General features: G+C 43.0%; 1 protein-coding gene across 1 annotated transcript in view; it reads left to right on the top strand.

Moving 5' to 3' along the window:
• LOC129842588 (receptor-type tyrosine-protein phosphatase delta-like) overlaps positions 1-18169 on the top strand; it is a 198521-nt gene that overhangs the window by 98332 nt on the left and 82020 nt on the right. The window contains exons 11-19 of the mRNA XM_055911208.1: positions 1597-1742; positions 3288-3432; positions 5946-6251; positions 7147-7340; positions 8833-8859; positions 10760-10877; positions 13912-14508; positions 15786-15880; positions 17025-17281. Coding sequence (XP_055767183.1) covers positions 1597-1742; positions 3288-3432; positions 5946-6251; positions 7147-7340; positions 8833-8859; positions 10760-10877; positions 13912-14508; positions 15786-15880; positions 17025-17281 — 1885 coding nt within the window. The remainder of the gene's footprint in view (positions 1-1596; positions 1743-3287; positions 3433-5945; positions 6252-7146; positions 7341-8832; positions 8860-10759; positions 10878-13911; positions 14509-15785; positions 15881-17024; positions 17282-18169) is intronic.

Below are 18169 nucleotides of genomic sequence, written 5' to 3'. Positions count from 1 at the left end.
CAGGGTTTCTGACATAGTCCTTCACTCTACAGGGTTCCTGACATAGTCCTTCACTCTACAGGGTTTCTGACATACTGTAGTCCTTCACTCTACAGGGTTCCTGACATAGTCCTTCACTCTACAGGGTTCCTGACATAGTCCTTCACTCTACAGGGTTTCTGACATAGTCCTTCACTCTACAGGCTTCCTGACATAGTCCTTCACTCTACAGGGTTTCTGACATAGTCCTTCACTCTACAGGGTTTCTGACATAGTCCTTCACTCTACAGGGTTTCTGACATAGTCCTTCACTCTACAGGGTTTCTGACATAGTCCTTCACTCTACAGGGTTTCTGACATAGTCCTTCACTCTACAGGGTTCCTGACATAGTCCTTCACTCTACAGGGTTCCTGACATAGTCCTTCACTCTACAGGGTTTCTGACATAGTCCTTCACTCTACAGGGTTCCTGACATAGTCCTTCACTCTACAGGGTTCCTGACATAGTCCTTCACTCTACAGGGTTTCTGACATAGTCCTTCACTCTACAGGGTTTCTGACATAGCCCTTCACTCTACAGGGTTTCTGACATAGTCCTTCACTCTACAGGGTTCCTGACATACTGTAGTCCTTCACTCTACAGGGTTTCTGACATAGCCCTTCACTCTACAGGGTTTCTGACATAGTCCTTCACTCTACAGGATTTCTGACATAGTCCTTTACCCTACAGGGTCTCTGACATACTGTAGTCCTTCACTCTACAGGGTTTCTGACATAGTCCTTCACTCTACAGGGTTCCTGACATAGGCATTCACTCTACAGGGTTTCTGACATAGTCCTTCACTCTACAGGGTTTCTGACATAGTCCTTCACTCTACAGGGTTTCTGACATAGTCCTTCACTCTACAGGGTTTCTGACATAGTCCTTCACTCTACAGGGTTCCTGACATAGTCCTTCACTCTACAGGGTTTCTGACATAGTCCTTCACTCTACAGGGTTCCTGACATAGTCCTTCACTCTACAGGGTTCCTGACATAGTCCTTCACTCTACAGGGTTTCTGACATAGTCCTTCACTCTACAGGGTTTCTGACATAGTCCTTCACTCTACAGGGTTCCTGACATAGTCCTTCACTCTACAGGGTTTCTGCCATAGTCTTTCACTCTACAGGGTTTCTGACATAGTCCTTCACTCTACAGGGTTCCTGACATAGTCCTTCACTCTACAGGGTTCCTGACATAGTCCTTCACTCTACAGGGTTTCTGTTATTTTACCCATAGTTTATTGCCTCCTGTGTGCATTTACTTATTTCATTCGATTTTTTTACTGTAAATTTTGTTGTGTTAAATGCACTTTAAATAAAGTTATATTTTTTTGTATTTGACACTGTGGTGTATTGTGGGTAACGTAGTCCATCTCTCTCAAGTGGTGTATTGTGGGTAATGTAGTCCCCCTACCTACAGTGGTGTATTGCGGGAATTGCAGTCCCTCTCTCTCCCGCAGTGTATTGTGGGTAGTGCAGTCCCTCTCTCTCCAGTTGTGTATTGTGGGAATTGTAGTCCATCTCTCTCCCGCAGTGTATTGTGGATAATGTAGTCGCTCCTCTCTCTCTCCCAGTTCCGTCCCAGCCGTCAGACTTCAAAGGAGAGGCCAAGTCAGAGACCAGTATATTGCTGTCATGGGTAGCTCCTCCACAGAGTGGGCCTGAAAACCTGATCACTGGATATGAACTGGTCTACAGGAGGTCTGGTGACAACGAAGAGGTAAGAGATATATCTGTGGATTAGTTAAACCCCATTTCTTAAACCCATAGCGCTCAGTTGCTTTTCACAAAGTCTCAATATACTTTCCTCTTTACAATCCATGTTATAAACTCAGCAAAAAAAGAAATGGCCCTTTTTCAGGACCCTGTCTTTCAAAGATAATTTATAAAAATCCAAATAACTTCACAGATCTTCATTGTAAAGGGTTTAAACACTGTTTCCCATGCTTCTTCAATGAAACATAAACAATTAATGAACATGCACCTGTGGAACGGTCCTTAAGACATTAACAGCTTACAGACAGTAGGCAATTAAGGTCACAGTTATGAAAACTTAGGACACTAAAGAGGCCTTTCTATTGACTCTGAGAAACACCAAAAGAAAGATGCCCAGGGTCCCTGCTCATCTGCATGAACGTGCCTTAGGCATGCTGCAAGGAGGCATGAGGACTGCAGATGTGGCCAGTGCAATAAATTGCAATGTCTGCACTGTGAGACACCTAAGACAGCGCTACAGGGAGACAGGACGGGCAGCTGATCGTCCTCGCAGTGGCAGACCACGTGTAACAACACCTGCACAGGATTGGTACATCCGAACATCACATCTGCGGGACAGGTACAGGATGGCAACAACAACTGCCTGAGTTACACCAGGAACGCACAATCCCTCCATCAGTGCTCAGACTGTCCGCAATAGGCTGAGAGAGGCTGGACTGAGGGCTTGTAGGCCTGTTGTAAGGCAGGTCCTCACCAGACATCACCGGTAACAACGTCGCCTATGGGAACAAACCCACCGTCGCTGGACCAGAAAGGACTGGCAAAAAGTGCTCTTCACTGACGAGGCGTGGTTTTGTCTCACCAGGGGTGATGGTCGGATTTGCGTTTATCGTCGAAGGAATGAGTGTTACACCGAGGCCTGTACTCTGGAGCGGGATCGATTTGGAGGTGGAGGGTCCGTCATGGTCTGGGGCGGTGTGTCACAGCATCATCGGACTGAGCTTGTTGTTATTGCAGGCAATTTCAACATTGTGCGTTACAGGGAAGACATCCTCCTCCCTCATGTGCTACCCTTCCTGCAGGCTCATCCTGACAGGACCCTCCAGCATGACAATGTCACCAGCCATACTACTGTGTGTGATTTCCTGCAAGACAGGAATGTCAGTGTTCTGCTTTTGATTTTGACCCCTTAAACCTCTGTCTACCTGCTACACCTTCCACCTTACCCCTAACCTTAACTATCTCTATCTCTCTCTCTCTCCTCCATCTCTCTCCTCCATCTCTCTCTCTCTCCTCCATCTCTCTCTCTCCTCCATCTCTCTCTCTCTCCTCCATCTCTCTCTTTCTCTCTCCTCCATCTCTCTCTCCTCCATCTCTCTCTCTCCTCCATCTCTCTCTTTCTCTCTCTCTCCTCCATCTCTCTCTCCTCCTCTCTCTCTCTCTCTCTCTCCTCCATCTCTCTCTCTCTCCTCCATCTCTCCATCTCTCTCTCCTCCATCTCTCTCTCTCTCACATCTCTCTCTTTCTCTCTTTTTCTCTCTCTCTCCAGAAGAAGCTGAATTTTGACCCTGCCTCCTCCTACCTTATAAAGAATTTGAAGCCATTCTCCTCCTACACCTTCCAGCTGGCAGCACGTAGCAAACACGGCATCGGAGCGTATACCAACGAGGTTACCACAGATACACCACAGACACGTATGTCCCTACCTACACTACTACTACTGCTGGTACTGCTCTACCAGAGTTATAATCTGGATTAAACAGACCTCATTATGTCATCTATCAGATACTATAGGGACCAGAGGTGTAATCTGGATTAAACAGACCTATAATGTCATCAATCAGATACTCTGAGGACCAGAGGTGTAATCTGGATTAAACAGACCTCTAATGTCATCTATCAGATACTCTGAGGACCAGAGTTATAATCTAGGGTTAAACACAACCTATTATGTCATCTATCAGATACTATAGGGACCAGAGGTGTAATCTGGATTAAACAGACCTCATGTGTCATCTATCAGATACTATGAGGACCTGAGTTATAATCTGGATTACACAGACCTCATGTGTCATCTATCAGATACTCTGAGGACCAGAGTTATAATCTGGATTAAACAGACCTCATTATGTCATCTATCAGATACTATGAGGACCAGAGTTATAATCTGGATTAAACAGACCTCATTATGTCATCTATCAGATACTATGAGGACCAGAGTTATAATCTGGATTAAACAGACCTCATTATGTCATCTATCAGATACTATGAGGACCAGAGTTATAATCTGGATTAAACAGACCTCATTATGTCATCTATCAGATACTATGAGGACCAGAGTTATAATCTGGATTAAACAGACCTCATGTGTCATCTATCAGATACTCTGAGGACCAGAGTTATAATCTGGATTAAACAGACCTCTAATGTCATCTATCAGATACTCTGAGGACCAGAGTTATAATCTGGATTAAACAGACCTCATATGTCATCTATCAGATACTCTGAGGACCAGAGTTATAATCTGGATTAAACAGACCTCTAATGTCATCTACCAGATACTATGAGGACCAGAGTTATAATCTGGATTAAACAGACCTCATTATGTCATCTATCAGATACTATGAGGACCAGAGTTATTATCTGGATTAAACAGACCTCATTATGTCATCTATCAGATACTTGTGAGGACCTGAGTTATCATTTGGATTAAACAGGCCTCATATGTCATGGAATCACAAGATACAATTTGTGGAGAATAAGATCAACAGAATAAGATTACTTTATACAGTGAAACAATAGGTAAATGTTTCACGATTTTGGAAAATGTTCACAATTTAATCTTTAGTTGTATATCTTCCAAACTTGTTCAAACTTCCATGAGTCGGAAGTCTGTCAGTCAGTTAGGGCTACAGTCAAGGTAAGGAAGTCTGTCAGGCAGTCAGGGCTACAGTCAAGGTAAGGAAGTCTGTCAGGCAGTCAGGGCTACAGTCAAGGTAAGGAAGTCTGTCAGTCAGTCAGGGCTACAGTCAAGGTAAGGAAGTCTGTCAGTCAGTTAGGGCTACAGTCAAGGTGAGGAAGTCTGTCAGTCAGTCAGGGCTACAGTCAAGGTGAGGAAGTCTGTCAGTCAGTCAGGACTACAGTCAAGGTGAGGAAGTCTGTCAGTCAGTCAGGACAACAGTCAAGGTGAGGAAGTCTGTCAGTCAGTCAGGACTACAGTCAAGGTGAGGAAGTCTGTCAGTCAGTCAGGGCTACAGTCAAGGTAAGGAAGTCTGTCAGTCAGTGAGGGCTACAGTCAAGGTGAGGAAGTCTATCAGTCAGTCAGGGCTACAGTCAAGGTAAGGAAGTCTGTCAGTCAGTTAGGACTACAGTCAAGGTGAGGAAGTCTGTCAGTCAGTCAGTCAGGGCTGCAGTCAAGGTGAGGAAGTCTGTCAGTCAGTTAAGGCTACAGTCAAGGTAAGGAAGTCTGTCAGTCAGTTAAGGCTACAGTCAAGGTAAGGAAGTCTGTCAGTCAGTCAGGGCTACAGTCAAGGTAAGGAAGTCTGTCAGTCAGTCAGGGCTACAGTCAAGGTGAGGAAGTATGTCAGTCAGTCAGGGCTACAGTCAAGGTAAGGTGATTACAAGGCATAAAGTAGTTAGAGATGTGAAGTGGGTCAGTCTGGGGAGAAGCACTGAGACTGATAGAAGGCGTTGGAGTGAGACTTACTCATTAAGTTCATGTCAAGGTAGGTTACATGTTACATGTTGTCCAAGAGACTCAGTTCAGTGTCCTTTCTGTTGTATCTTCTTTATATCTCATCAGTCTTTTTCATTTGTTTTCAGTTGACAACATTTTCTATCGAACACATTTGAATAGGGGTGTTAAATTCCGATAACCTTCCCAAACTTTCCCCAAACCAGGATTTCTGGAACACCTGGACATTTTGGGAAAGTTACCTGCATTTTGCAACCCTAGATTTGACGTTCGCTTCCGCCATTTTGTACCTGTGCTAGTCTTCTGGTCATTTTTCTTTATAGAAAACATCGGTCCGAGAGTTTTATTTTCATTTTGTGTTTTTTTTTTTTCCCTTTTTTTTCTTTTCTGTCTCGTCTGTTGACTCTGTCACCATCTTCCACTAAACACCTCACTACCTCACCAACCAATCAACACACACAACCAATCACATCCACCAAAACAACCCGTACTTCCTCAAACCTGGCCAATCAGAACCCTCAGCCCCTCCCCAGCAGGTCACATGCTCCAGCCCCAACTCCACCAGCATCCTGGTAAGTTGGGCTCCGCCCCTGGCGGAATTCCAGAACGGAATCATAACGGGATATTCCATCCAGTATTCTGTCACGAAAGGGGACAACAGGACTTCCCAGCAAGTCAGCCGAATTCCACCGGAAAGCTCTCCGTACCTTCTGGAAAACCTGGAGAAATGGACAGAGTATGGAATCACGGTCAGAGCCCTGACGGAAGCCGGAGAAGGACCAGAGAGTCTACAACTACTCGTACGCACTGAGGAAGATGGTATGTCCCAAACCTTTCCCCTTCCTGTTGGTACTAAACACCCCTATCGTTGGTGAAAATGGCTCGCCCCACTAACAATGCCATCACCTGAGAACCTCCAGCCAGTAGCGTGCATCCCAAATGGCATTCTATTTCCCAGCAACTCTAGCTGTGTTTTCTCCTTGACCTTCATTCTAAGAAAGAAACCTCCCCTGGCTATACCTCTACACAGTAATTTCCTTCTAAAATCCTGCCTTTTTTCTCCTCTCTTCTCTCCCTGGGCCCGAGGGGGGGTTGATGCGGTGTATTCCACTGACAATGCCCCTTTGAACAATACTACACAGCCCTGCGGATGTGTCACTAAATACCCCTACATGAGGGGCATAATAGTACGCACCATTAACCATGCCTCTGTGAACTGCTGCTGAACCCTATAGCTTAAACCATCTCTGTAAAGGAGGGGGGGAATCCAGCTAGCCCTTAGTCTTTCCTTTCAACCCTGACTCATCATGCTGAAGTTAACTTTACCTCTACAGAACTGAACCTTTTTCTTGGTATACGTTTGTATTGTACCTTTCTCTGTATAACCGAGGTTATATGATGTTCTGGGAACCACGGCCCCTTAGGATTCCTTGTATCGTCTGATCTCCCCTCTCTATCTTTCATTCACTCTCGCTCTCTGAATGTCAGGCCAGTTTTTCAGGCCGTCTTTATCTGCTTTTTGGTGCTTTTTCAAATCTCATCTCCTATATATTAATCGACATTTTGAACAGAACCCCCCCAAAAAACGTTCAACCCACCAACCTATCCGACCTCCAAACGCTCACCTCCCCCGGAGTATCTAAACCATCTAAGAGCCACCACAACTTTTGAACCCCGACCCTTGACCTCGACCTATCCTACAATGCATTTCCAGTTCCCAGTGGTCCTCCGCGCGACGTGATAACGGAGGCGGTGAACTCGTCAGCAATCAGGGTGGTGTGGCGGGCACCGGCCGTGGAGCGGCAACATGGTCAGGTCAGAGGTTACCAGGTCCACTACATGAAGATGAACTATGGAGATCCCGCTGGACCCAACCTCATCAAGGATATTCTCCTAGACGACTCACAGGTAACAACGGAAGACAACTCAGACAGACTGAATAGAATATTTATATCGAATGGAACGTTGATATAGAATGGAACGTTGATATAGAATGGAATGTTGATATAGAATGGAACGTTGATGTAGAATGGAACGTTGATGTAGAATGGAATGTTGATATAGAATGGAACGTTGATGTAGAATGGAACGTTGATATAGAATGGAACGTTGATATAGAATGGAACGTTGATATCGAATGGAATGTTGGAATAGAATGGAATGTTGGAATAGAATGGAATGTTGGAATAGAATGGAAAGTTGATATAGAATGGAATGTTGGAATAGAATGGAATGTTGGAATAGAATGGAATGTTGAAATAGAATGGAAAGTTGATATAGAATGGAATGTTGAAATAAAATGGAATGTTGAAATAGAATGGAATGTTGATATAGAACGTTGATATAGAATGGAACGTTGATATAGAATGGAATGTTGATATAGAATGGAATGTTGATATCGAATGGAATGTTGGAATAGAATGGAATGTTGATATCGAATGGAACGTTGATATAGAATGGAATGTTGATATCGAATGGAATGTTGATATAGAATGGAATGTTGGAATAGAATGGAATGTTGGAATAAAATGGAATGTTGGAATAGAATGGAACGTTGATATAGAATGGAATGTTGATATAGAATGGAACATTGATATAGAACGGAATGTTGGAATAGAATGGAACGTTGATATAGAATGGAATGTTGGAATAGAACAGAATGTTGGATTAGAATGGAATGTTGGAATAGAATGGAATGTTGGAATAGAATGGAATGTTGGATTAGAATGGAATGTTGGAATAGAATGGAATGTTGGAATAGAATGGAATGTTGTAATAGAATGGAATGTTGGATTAGAATGGAATGTTGATGTAGAATGGAATGTTGGAATAGAATGGAATGTTGATATAGAATGGAATGTTGGAATAGAATGGAATGTTGGAATAGAATGGAATGTTGGAATAGAATGGAATGTTGATATAGAATGGAATGTTGGAATATAATGGAACGTTGATATAGAATGGAATGTTGGATTAGAATGGAACGTTGATATAGAATGGAACGTTGATATAGAATGGAATGTTGGATTAGAATGGAATGTTGGAATAGAATGGAAAATTGGAATAGAATGGAATGTTGGATTAGAATGGAATGTTGGATTAGAATGGAATGTTGTAATAGAATGGAATGTTGGAATAGAATGGAATGTTGGATTAGAATGGAATGTTGGAATAGAATGTAATGTTGGAATAGAATCGAACATTGAGATATAACTGAAAACCCTACTGGAAAGAGATTGATTTTTTTATTTTTTTCATAAAAAATAAAATAAAATAAAGAATAATATATATTATATATTTTACAAGCCTTTATCAGATTATGAGATTATAAAATATGAGACTAATGTAAAAAATCCATTTTTTTCTCTCCCTCTGCTCTCTGCTTCGTTCTGTCGTTTAGTGGGAATACAATGAATCAGCAGAATATGTAAGTATATCTGTGATCTGGTATCTAAAAAAGGTCTCATTTATGCTGTTGTCTTGGCCTGTGTTTCGGTCCCATGGGCTAGTAGAAAAAATGATGGAATGGGACACAACCTAGAATGGAACTATGGAATGAGATACAGCCTACAATGGAACTATGGAATGAGATACAGCCTAGAATGGAACTATGGAATGAGATATAGCCTAGAATGGAACTATGGAATGAGATACAGCCTAGAATGGAACTATGGAATGAGATACAGCCTAGAATGGAACTATGGAATGAGATACAGCCTAGAATGGAACTATGGAATGAGATACAGCCTAGAATGGAACTAAGGAATGGGATACAGTCTAGAATGGAACTATGGAATGAGGTACAGTCTAGAATGGAACTATGGAATGGAGTAGAATGGAACTATGGAATGAGATACAGCCTAGAATGGAACTATGGAATGAAATACAGTCTAGAATGGAACTATGGAATGAGATACAGCCTAGAATGGAACTATGTAATGGGATACAGTCTAGAATGGAACTATGGAATGAGATACAGCCTAGAATGGAACTATGGAATGGGATACAGCCTAGAATGGAACTATGGAATGAGATACAGCCTAGAATGGAACTATGGAATGGGATACAGTCTAGAATGGAACTATGGAATGAGATACAGTCCAGAATGGAACTATGGAATGGAGTAGAATGGAACTATGGAATGAGATACAGCCTAGAATGGAACTATGGAATGGAGTAGAATGGAACTATGGAATGAGATACAGCCTAGAATGGAACTATGGAATGAGATACAGTCTAGAGTGGAACTATGGAATGGAGTAGAATGGAACTATGGAATGAGATACAGCCTAGAATAGAACTATGGAATGGAGTAGAATGGAACTATGGAATGAGATACAGCCTAGAATGGAACTATGGAATGAGATACAGTCTAGAATGGAACTATGGAATGAGATACAGCCTAGAATGGAACTATGGAATGGGATACAGTCTAGAATGGAACTATGGAATGGGATACAGTCTAGAATGGAACTATGGAATGGGATACAGTCTAGAATGGAACTATGGAATGGAGTAGAATGGAACTATGGAATGAAGTAGAATGGAACTATGGAATGGAGTAGAATGGAACTATGGAATGTAATAGAATAGAACTATGGAATGGGATACAGCCTAGAATAGAACAATGGAATGGGACACATCCTAGAATAGAACTATGGAATGGGACATCCTAGAATGGAACTATGGAATAGGGTAGAATGGAACCGTGGAATGGAGTAGAATGGAACTATGGAATGGAGTAGAATAGAACTATGGAATGGACACAGCCTGGAATGGTACTATGGAATGAAGTAGAATGGAACTATAGAATGGAGTAGAATTGAACTATGGAATGAAGTAGAATGGAACTATGGAATGGAGTAGAATGGAACTATGTAATGAAGTAGAATGGAACTATGGAATGGAGCTATGGAATGGAGTAGAATGGAACGATTTAATGAAGTAGAATGGAACTATGGAATGGAGTGGAATGGAACTATGGAATGGAGTAGAATGGAACTATGGAATGGAGTAGAATGGAACTATGTAATGAAGTAGAATGGAACTATGGAATGGAGTGGAATGGAACTATGGAATGGAGTAGAATGGAACTATGGAATGGAGTAGAATGGAACTATGTAATGAAGTAGAATGGAACTATGGAATGGAGTAGAATGGAACTATGGAATGGAGTAGAATGGAACTATGGAATGGAGTAGAATGGAACTATGGAATGGAGTTCAATGGAGATGATACTGTACAGGCCCATGTTGCTGATGAGTTCTATAATCTGTAGGAGGTGGTTCTGTAATACTGATGAGTTCTACGTTCTATGTGTTCTGTAGGAGGTGGTTCTAGGGGAACTCCAGGCTGATACTGCCTACTCTGTGTCTGTGGGGGCGTACACCGCCAAGGGTGACGGGGCACGGAGCAAACCCCAAACTCTCTGCACTACCCTCCCACGTACGTACTTATCATGTATCATCCCAACATAACATCACAGACAGTACAGACACAGCTACCCAGCCTGCTACCAGACACGGAGACCGATTTACTAAGGCTTCACAGACTCACGTACGTACTTATCATCCCAACATAATATCACAGACAGTACAGACACAGCTACCCAGCCTGCTACCAGACACTGAGACAGATTTGCTAAGGCTTCACAGACTTACGTACTTATCATCCCAACATAATATAACAGACAGTACAGACACAGCTACCCAGTCTGCTACCAGACACTGAGACAGATTTACTAAGGCTTCACAGACTTACGTACTTATCATCCCAACATAATATAACAGACAGTACAGACACAGCTACCCAGCCTGCTACCAGACACTGAGACAGATTTACTAAGGCTTCACAGACTTACGTACTTATCATTTATCATCCCAACATAATATCACAGACAGTACAGACACAGCTACCCAGCCTGCTACCAGACACTGAGACAGATTTACTAAGGCTTCACAGACTTACGTACTTATCATTTATCATCCCAACATAATATCACAGACAGTACAGACACAGCTACCCAGCCTGCTACCAGACACTGAGACAGATTTACTAAGACTTCAAAGACTTCTTTAGAGCAGTGATTCCTCTAAATGGGGGTCGCCAGTGTGAAACTGAATTTTAAAATCAACGACCATACGTATTTTAGTAGGCTACATACAGTGCCTTCGGAAAGTATTCAGACCCCTTTACTTATTGCACATTTTGTTACAGTCTTATTCTAAAATGGAGTAAAAAAATTTATTTCCTCATCAATCTACACACAAATACCCCATAATGATAAAGCAAAAAGAGGTTTTTAGATTTTTTTTGATAAATTATTTAAAAAAAATATACGGAAATATAAATTTACATAAGTATTCAGACCCTTTACTCAGTACTTTGTTGAAGCACCTTTGGCAATGATTACAGCCTCAAGTCTTCTTGGGTATGACACTACAAGCTTGGCACACCTGTATTTGGGGAGTTTCTCCCATTCTTCTCTGCAGATCTTCTCAAGCTCTGTCAGGTTAGATGGGGAGTGTTGCTGCACAGCTATTTTTCAGGTCTCTCCAGAGATGTTCAATCTGGTCCAAGACCGGGCTCTGGCTGGGCCACAAAAGGACATTCAGACACTTGTCCCACTCCTGCGTTGTCTTGGCTGTGTGCTTAGGGTTGTTGACCTGTTGGAAGGTGAACCTTCGCCCCAGTCTGAGGTCCTGAGCGCTCTGGAGCAGGTTTTCATCAAGGATCTCTCTGTACTTTGCTCCATTCATCTTTGCCTTGATCCTGACTAGTCTCCCAGTCCCTGCTGCTGACAAACATCCCAACATAAGCTTCACCTTAGGGATGGTGCCATATTTCCTTGAGACGTGACTCTTGGCATTCAGGCCAAAGAGTTCAATCTTGGTTTCATCAGACCGGCGAATCTTGTTTCTCATGGTCTGAGAGTCTTTAGGTGCCTTTTGGCAAACTCCAAGCGGGCTGTCATGTGCCTTTAACTGAGGATATTGACTGCTAACATGATATACCTAGTTGATATTGACTGTTAACATGATATACCTAGTTGATATTGACTGCTAACATGATATACCTAGTTGATATTGACTGTTAACATGATATACCTAGTTGATATTGACTGTTAACATGATATACCTAGTTGATATTGACTGCTAACATGATATACCTAGTTGATATTGACTGTTAACATGATATACCTAGTTGATATTGACTGCTAACATGATATACCTAGTTGATATTGACTGCTAACATGATATACCTAGTTGATATTGACTGCTAACATGATATACCTAGTTGATATAGACTGCTAACATGATATACCTAGTTGATATTGACTGCTAACATGATATACCTAGTTGATATTGACTGCTAGCATGATATACCTAGTTGATATTGACTGTTAACATGATATACCTAGTTGATATTGACTGCTAACATGATATACCTAGTTGATGTTGACTGTTAACATGATATAACTAGTTGATGTTGACTGTTAACATGATATAACTAGTTGATATTGACTGCTAGCATGATATACCTAGTTGATATTGACTGCTAACATGATATACCTAGTTGATGTTGACTGCTAACATGATATAACTAGTTGATGTTGACTGCTAACATGATATAACTAGTTGATATTGACTGCTAGCATGATATACCTAGTTGATATTGACTAATAACATGATATACCTAGTTGATATTGACTGCTAACATGATATACCTAGTTGATATTGACTGCTAGCATGATATACCTAGTTGATATTGACTGCTAACATGATATACCTAGTTGATATTGACTGTTAACATGATATACCTAGTTGATATTGACTGCTAACATGATATACCTAGTTGATATTGACTGCTAACATGATATACCTAGTTGATATTGACTGCTAACATGATATACCTAGTTGATATTGACTGTTAACATGATATACCTAGTTGATATAGACTGCTAACATGATATACCTAGTTGATATTGACTGCTAACATGATATACCTAGTTGATATTGACTGCTAACATGATATACCTAGTTGATATTGACTGCTAACATGATATACCTAGTTGATATTGACTGCTAACATGATATACCTAGTTGATATTGACTGCTAACATGATATACCTAGTTGATATTGACTGCTAACATGATATACCTAGTTGATATTGACTGCTAACATGATATACCTAGTTGATATTGACTGCTAACATGATATACCTAGTTGATATTGACTGTTAACATGATATACCTAGTTGATATTGACTGCTAGCATGAATGACTTTCAGCTCAAAATGCAGGTGCATCACCATTTCTGGCTGTAATGACAGGCTACAATTGTGCAGAGATTGTGAGCAGGTGTTCGTGAGCAGTTAATTCTCATTAATAGTAACATCCTCTTCTCTCCTCTTCCCCTCTCTCTCGTCTCATCCCTCTCTTCATCCTGCTCCTACCTTCTCCCCTCTCTCTCCCCCCAGTCCCAGAACGCCCCAGGCTCTCAGTAAGTCCCACCCCCGTGGGCACGGCCCAGGTCCAGTGGCTGCCTCCACCCAGCCCCCCTACCCCTCTCCTGGGGTACCGTCTAACCTTCGGACGCCTGGATGTCCTCCCCCTCACCGTGGTAGAATTCCCCACCAAGGAAAAGTCCTACACGGCGCAGGATATCCACAAGGGGGCGTCGTACGTGTTCCGACTCTCCGCCCGGAATAAGATTGGTTACGGAGAGGAGGCAGCGGTCGAGGTGACCACTCCGGAAGACGTTCCCGGAGGATACCCAGAAAATATCCTCTCTGATGGCGCCTCGGCGTCCTCCATACAGCTAGTTTGGAAGTCTGTCCCGCTTATCGAACAAAACGGGAAGATTGTGAAGTATTCGGTGCAGTACCGGGATGTTAACGGTAGAGGTGGGAATGCTACCGGGGAGGTGGGGGTGACGGTACCGGAATCTAGCGTGACGTTGGAAGGGCTGAGTGCCGACACGGTGTATGACGTCAAAGTGTGTGCGTTCACGGCGGTAGGGGCGGGGCCGTATAGTCCCGCCGTCCAGTTTAGGACCCAACCGCTGGATGTGGAAGGTAGGACACACACTCACACACACACACACACACACACACACATTCACACGCACACACACACACACACGCACACACACTCTCTCACAACCACCTTTGAGCAACTACCCAACAACCATCTTCCATTTCTGCCCCCCCCCCCCCCCCCCCCCCATCCTAAACACACTCTTTCCTCCCCATTGGTCATTAACTCACGTCAAACTCAGTGGAAACACCACACACCACACCGAACACGTTACAGCGTCGGCGTCAGTCTATTTTGTTCTTGTCAGTCTTGTCTGTAGTCTTAAATGTATTCGGTCTCCTTCAGCTGACAAGGTAAGAGAGGTGTTCTAGTCACATGTCATTATGCAGTCAAGCTGACATCACTTCCAGACTGTGTTTCTGTACAGACAGACACTAGAGAGTAAACCACAGGTAAGACAGGTGTTCTAGTCACATGTCATTATGCAGTCAAGCTGACATCACTTCCAGACTGTGTTTCTGTACAGACAGACACTAGAGAGTAAACCACAGGTAAGACAGGTGTTCTAGTCACATGTCATTATGCAGTCAAGCTGACATCACTTCCAGACTGTATTTCTGTACAGACAGACACTAGAGAGTAAAACACAGGTAAGACAGGTATTCTAGTCACATGTCATTATGCAGTCAAGCTGACATCACTTCCAGACTGTATTTCTGTACAGACAGACACTAGAGAGTAAACCACAGGTAAGACAGGTATTCTAGTCACATGTCATTATGCAGTCAAGCTGACATCACTTCCAGACTGTATTTCTGTACAGACAGACACTAGAGAGTAAAACACAGGTAAGAGAGGTATTCTAGTCACATGTCATTATGCAGTCAAGCTGACATCACTTCCAGACTGTGTTTCTGTACAGACAGACACTAGAGAGTAAAACACAGGTAAGAGAGTACACCTGTTTCTCTCAGACCTGGGTTCAGATACTATTAGAAATCTTTCAACAACAAAAAAATACTTTCAGCGTTTGCTCTGGCCTGCCTGGAATGAGGATGGCACTCCTTCAGACTATTCTATTGGTTCCATGGCTCCAGGCAAGCTCAATCAAGCCCAGATAAAACATGTGAAATGATGTGAAAATAGTATTTGAACCCGGATCTGGATCCTATAAGGAGATTGAAAGCGTAGAAATAGAATCCATATAAAAAGTCCATCAGTGACTTGAATGGGGATAGGCCCCGTTCTATGGGTTGTATTTCTATGATCTAAGAAAAGTCTGCGGAGTCATGCTGTTGTTTTCTATGTTCCACAGTGTTTGCTACTAACTTCAGAGTGAAGGCTGCCATGAAGAACTCAGTCCTGCTGACCTGGGAGATACGAGACAAAACACCCTCCCAGCCTTTTACCGTGAGTTACAGGGACTTTAGATGGTGTGTGTGTGTGTGTGTGGGTGGGTGGGTGGGTGGGTGGGTGGCCGGGCGGGCGGGTGGGTGGTTGTATGTGTGTGTGTGTGTGTGTGTGTGGTTGTATGTGTTGATTATCTCTGTCTCTCTATAGATATTGTATGGTAAGGGTCAGAGTGTTGATTATCTCTCTCTCTCTCTAGATCCTGTATGATAAGGGTCAGAGTGTTGATTATCTCTCTCTCTCTCTCTAGATCCTGTATGATAAGGGTCAGAGTGTTGATTATCTCTCTCTCTCTCTAGATCCTGTATGATAAGGGTCAGAGTGTTGATTATCTCTCTCTCTCTCTAGATCCTGTATGATAAGGGTCAGAGTGTTGATTATCTCTCTCTCTCTCTAGATCCTGTATGATAAGGGTCAGAGTGTTGATTATCTCTCTCTCTCTCTATAGATCCTGTATGATAAGGGTCAGAGTGTTGATTATCTCTGTCTCTCTCTCTAGATCCTGTATGATAAGGGTCAGAGTGTTGATTATCTCTCTCTCTCTCTCTAGATCCTGTATGATACGGGTCAAAGTGTTGATTATCTCTCTCTCTCTCTAGATCCTGTATGATAAGGGTCAGAGTGTTGATTATCTCTCTCTCTCTCTAGATCCTGTATGATAAGGGTCAGAGTTTTGATTATCTCTCTCTCTATAGATCCTGTATGATACGGGTCAGAGTGTTGATTATCTCTCTCTCTCTCTCTAGATCCTGTATGATACGGGTCAGAGTGTTGATTATCTCTCTCTCTATAGATCCTGTATGATAAGGGTCAGAGTGTTGATTATCTCTGTCTCTCTCTATAGATCCTGTATGATAAGGGTCAGAGTGTTGATTATCTCTCTCTCTCTCTATAGATCCTGTATGATAAGGGTCAGAGTGTTGATTATCTCTGTCTCTCTCTCTAGATCCTGTATGATAAGGGTCAGAGTGTTGATTATCTCTGTCTCTCTCTATAGATCCTGTATGATAAGGGTCAGAGTGTTGATTATCTCTGTCTCTCTCTAGATCCTGTATGATACGGGTCAGAGTGTTGATTATCTCTGTCTCTCTCTAGATCCTGTATGATACGGGTCAGAGTGTTGATTATCTCTGTCTCTCTCTAGATCCTGTATGATAATGGTCAGAGTGTTGAGGTGGATGGGAAACAGAACCAGAAGCTGATAACAGGTCTGCAGCCGGAAACACAGTACTCCTTCCTGTTGACTAACCGTGGCAACAGTGCCGGGGGACTACAGCACCGCGTAACCGCGACGACCGCCCCGGACGTGCTGCGCTCCAAACCCACGCTGGTGGGGAAGACCAACGCAGACGGGATGGTGACGGTTCAACTACCGCCCGTACAGACCACCACTACCGTCAGGTGAGGGAGGGAGGGAGGGAGGGAGGGAGGGAGGGAGGGAGAGAGGGAGAGAGAGAGAGAGAGAGAGAGAGAGAGAGAGAGAGAGAGAGAGAGAGAGAGAGAGAGAGAGAGAGAGAGAGAGAGAGAGAGAGAGAGGGAGAGGGAGAGAGGGAGAGAGTACATCAGGGTTCCCCAACTGGCGGCCCGCTGGGGATTTTTATTTATTTGGCCCCTCCAAAATTTTAGGACCAATTATAACAATAAAAATAAAACTGTTATTGTTGGACATAAAGGCTGTAAAAACAGCAGCATATCAGCGCCAAGGGATTTTAATGTAGGACATGTGTTCCAAAGTATTCCCACGTATAACAGAGAGATACTGTATATGGTTTTCTGTATTTATTGAACCCTTATTTTACCAGGTGACTGAGAACACGTTCTCCTTTACAGTAAACGACCTGGGGAACTGTTACAGGAGAGAGGAGGGGGGATGGATGAGCCAATTGGAAGCTGGGGATTATTAGGTGACCATGATGGTTTGAGGGCCAGATTGGGAATTTAGCCAGGACACCGGGGTTAACACCCCTACTCTTACGATAAGTGCCATGGGATCTTTAGTGACCACAGAGAGTCAGGACACCTGTTTAACGTCCCAACCCAAAAGACGGCACACTACACAAGGCAATGTCCCCAATCACTGCCCTGGGGCATTGGGATATTTCTTTATTTTTATACCAGAGGAAATACCATAGGCGCCTCCTACTGGCCCTCCAACACCAAACGGGCTCCTTGCGGTCAATTTGCAGTCAATAAATGATTTGTAATTATGTTCCGGCTCCCTGACCATCCGCTCAAGAAAAAATTTGCCCAAGGCTGAATCTAGTTGATGATCCCTGTACTGTAGTCGAC

The sequence above is a fragment of the Salvelinus fontinalis genome, unplaced genomic scaffold (assembly GCF_029448725.1).
Source record: "Salvelinus fontinalis isolate EN_2023a unplaced genomic scaffold, ASM2944872v1 scaffold_0055, whole genome shotgun sequence".
NCBI classification, from domain to species: domain Eukaryota; kingdom Metazoa; phylum Chordata; class Actinopteri; order Salmoniformes; family Salmonidae; genus Salvelinus; species Salvelinus fontinalis.
Note: the sequence above shows the minus strand (reverse complement) of the source record. Positions and strands in the feature narration are given on the sequence as shown.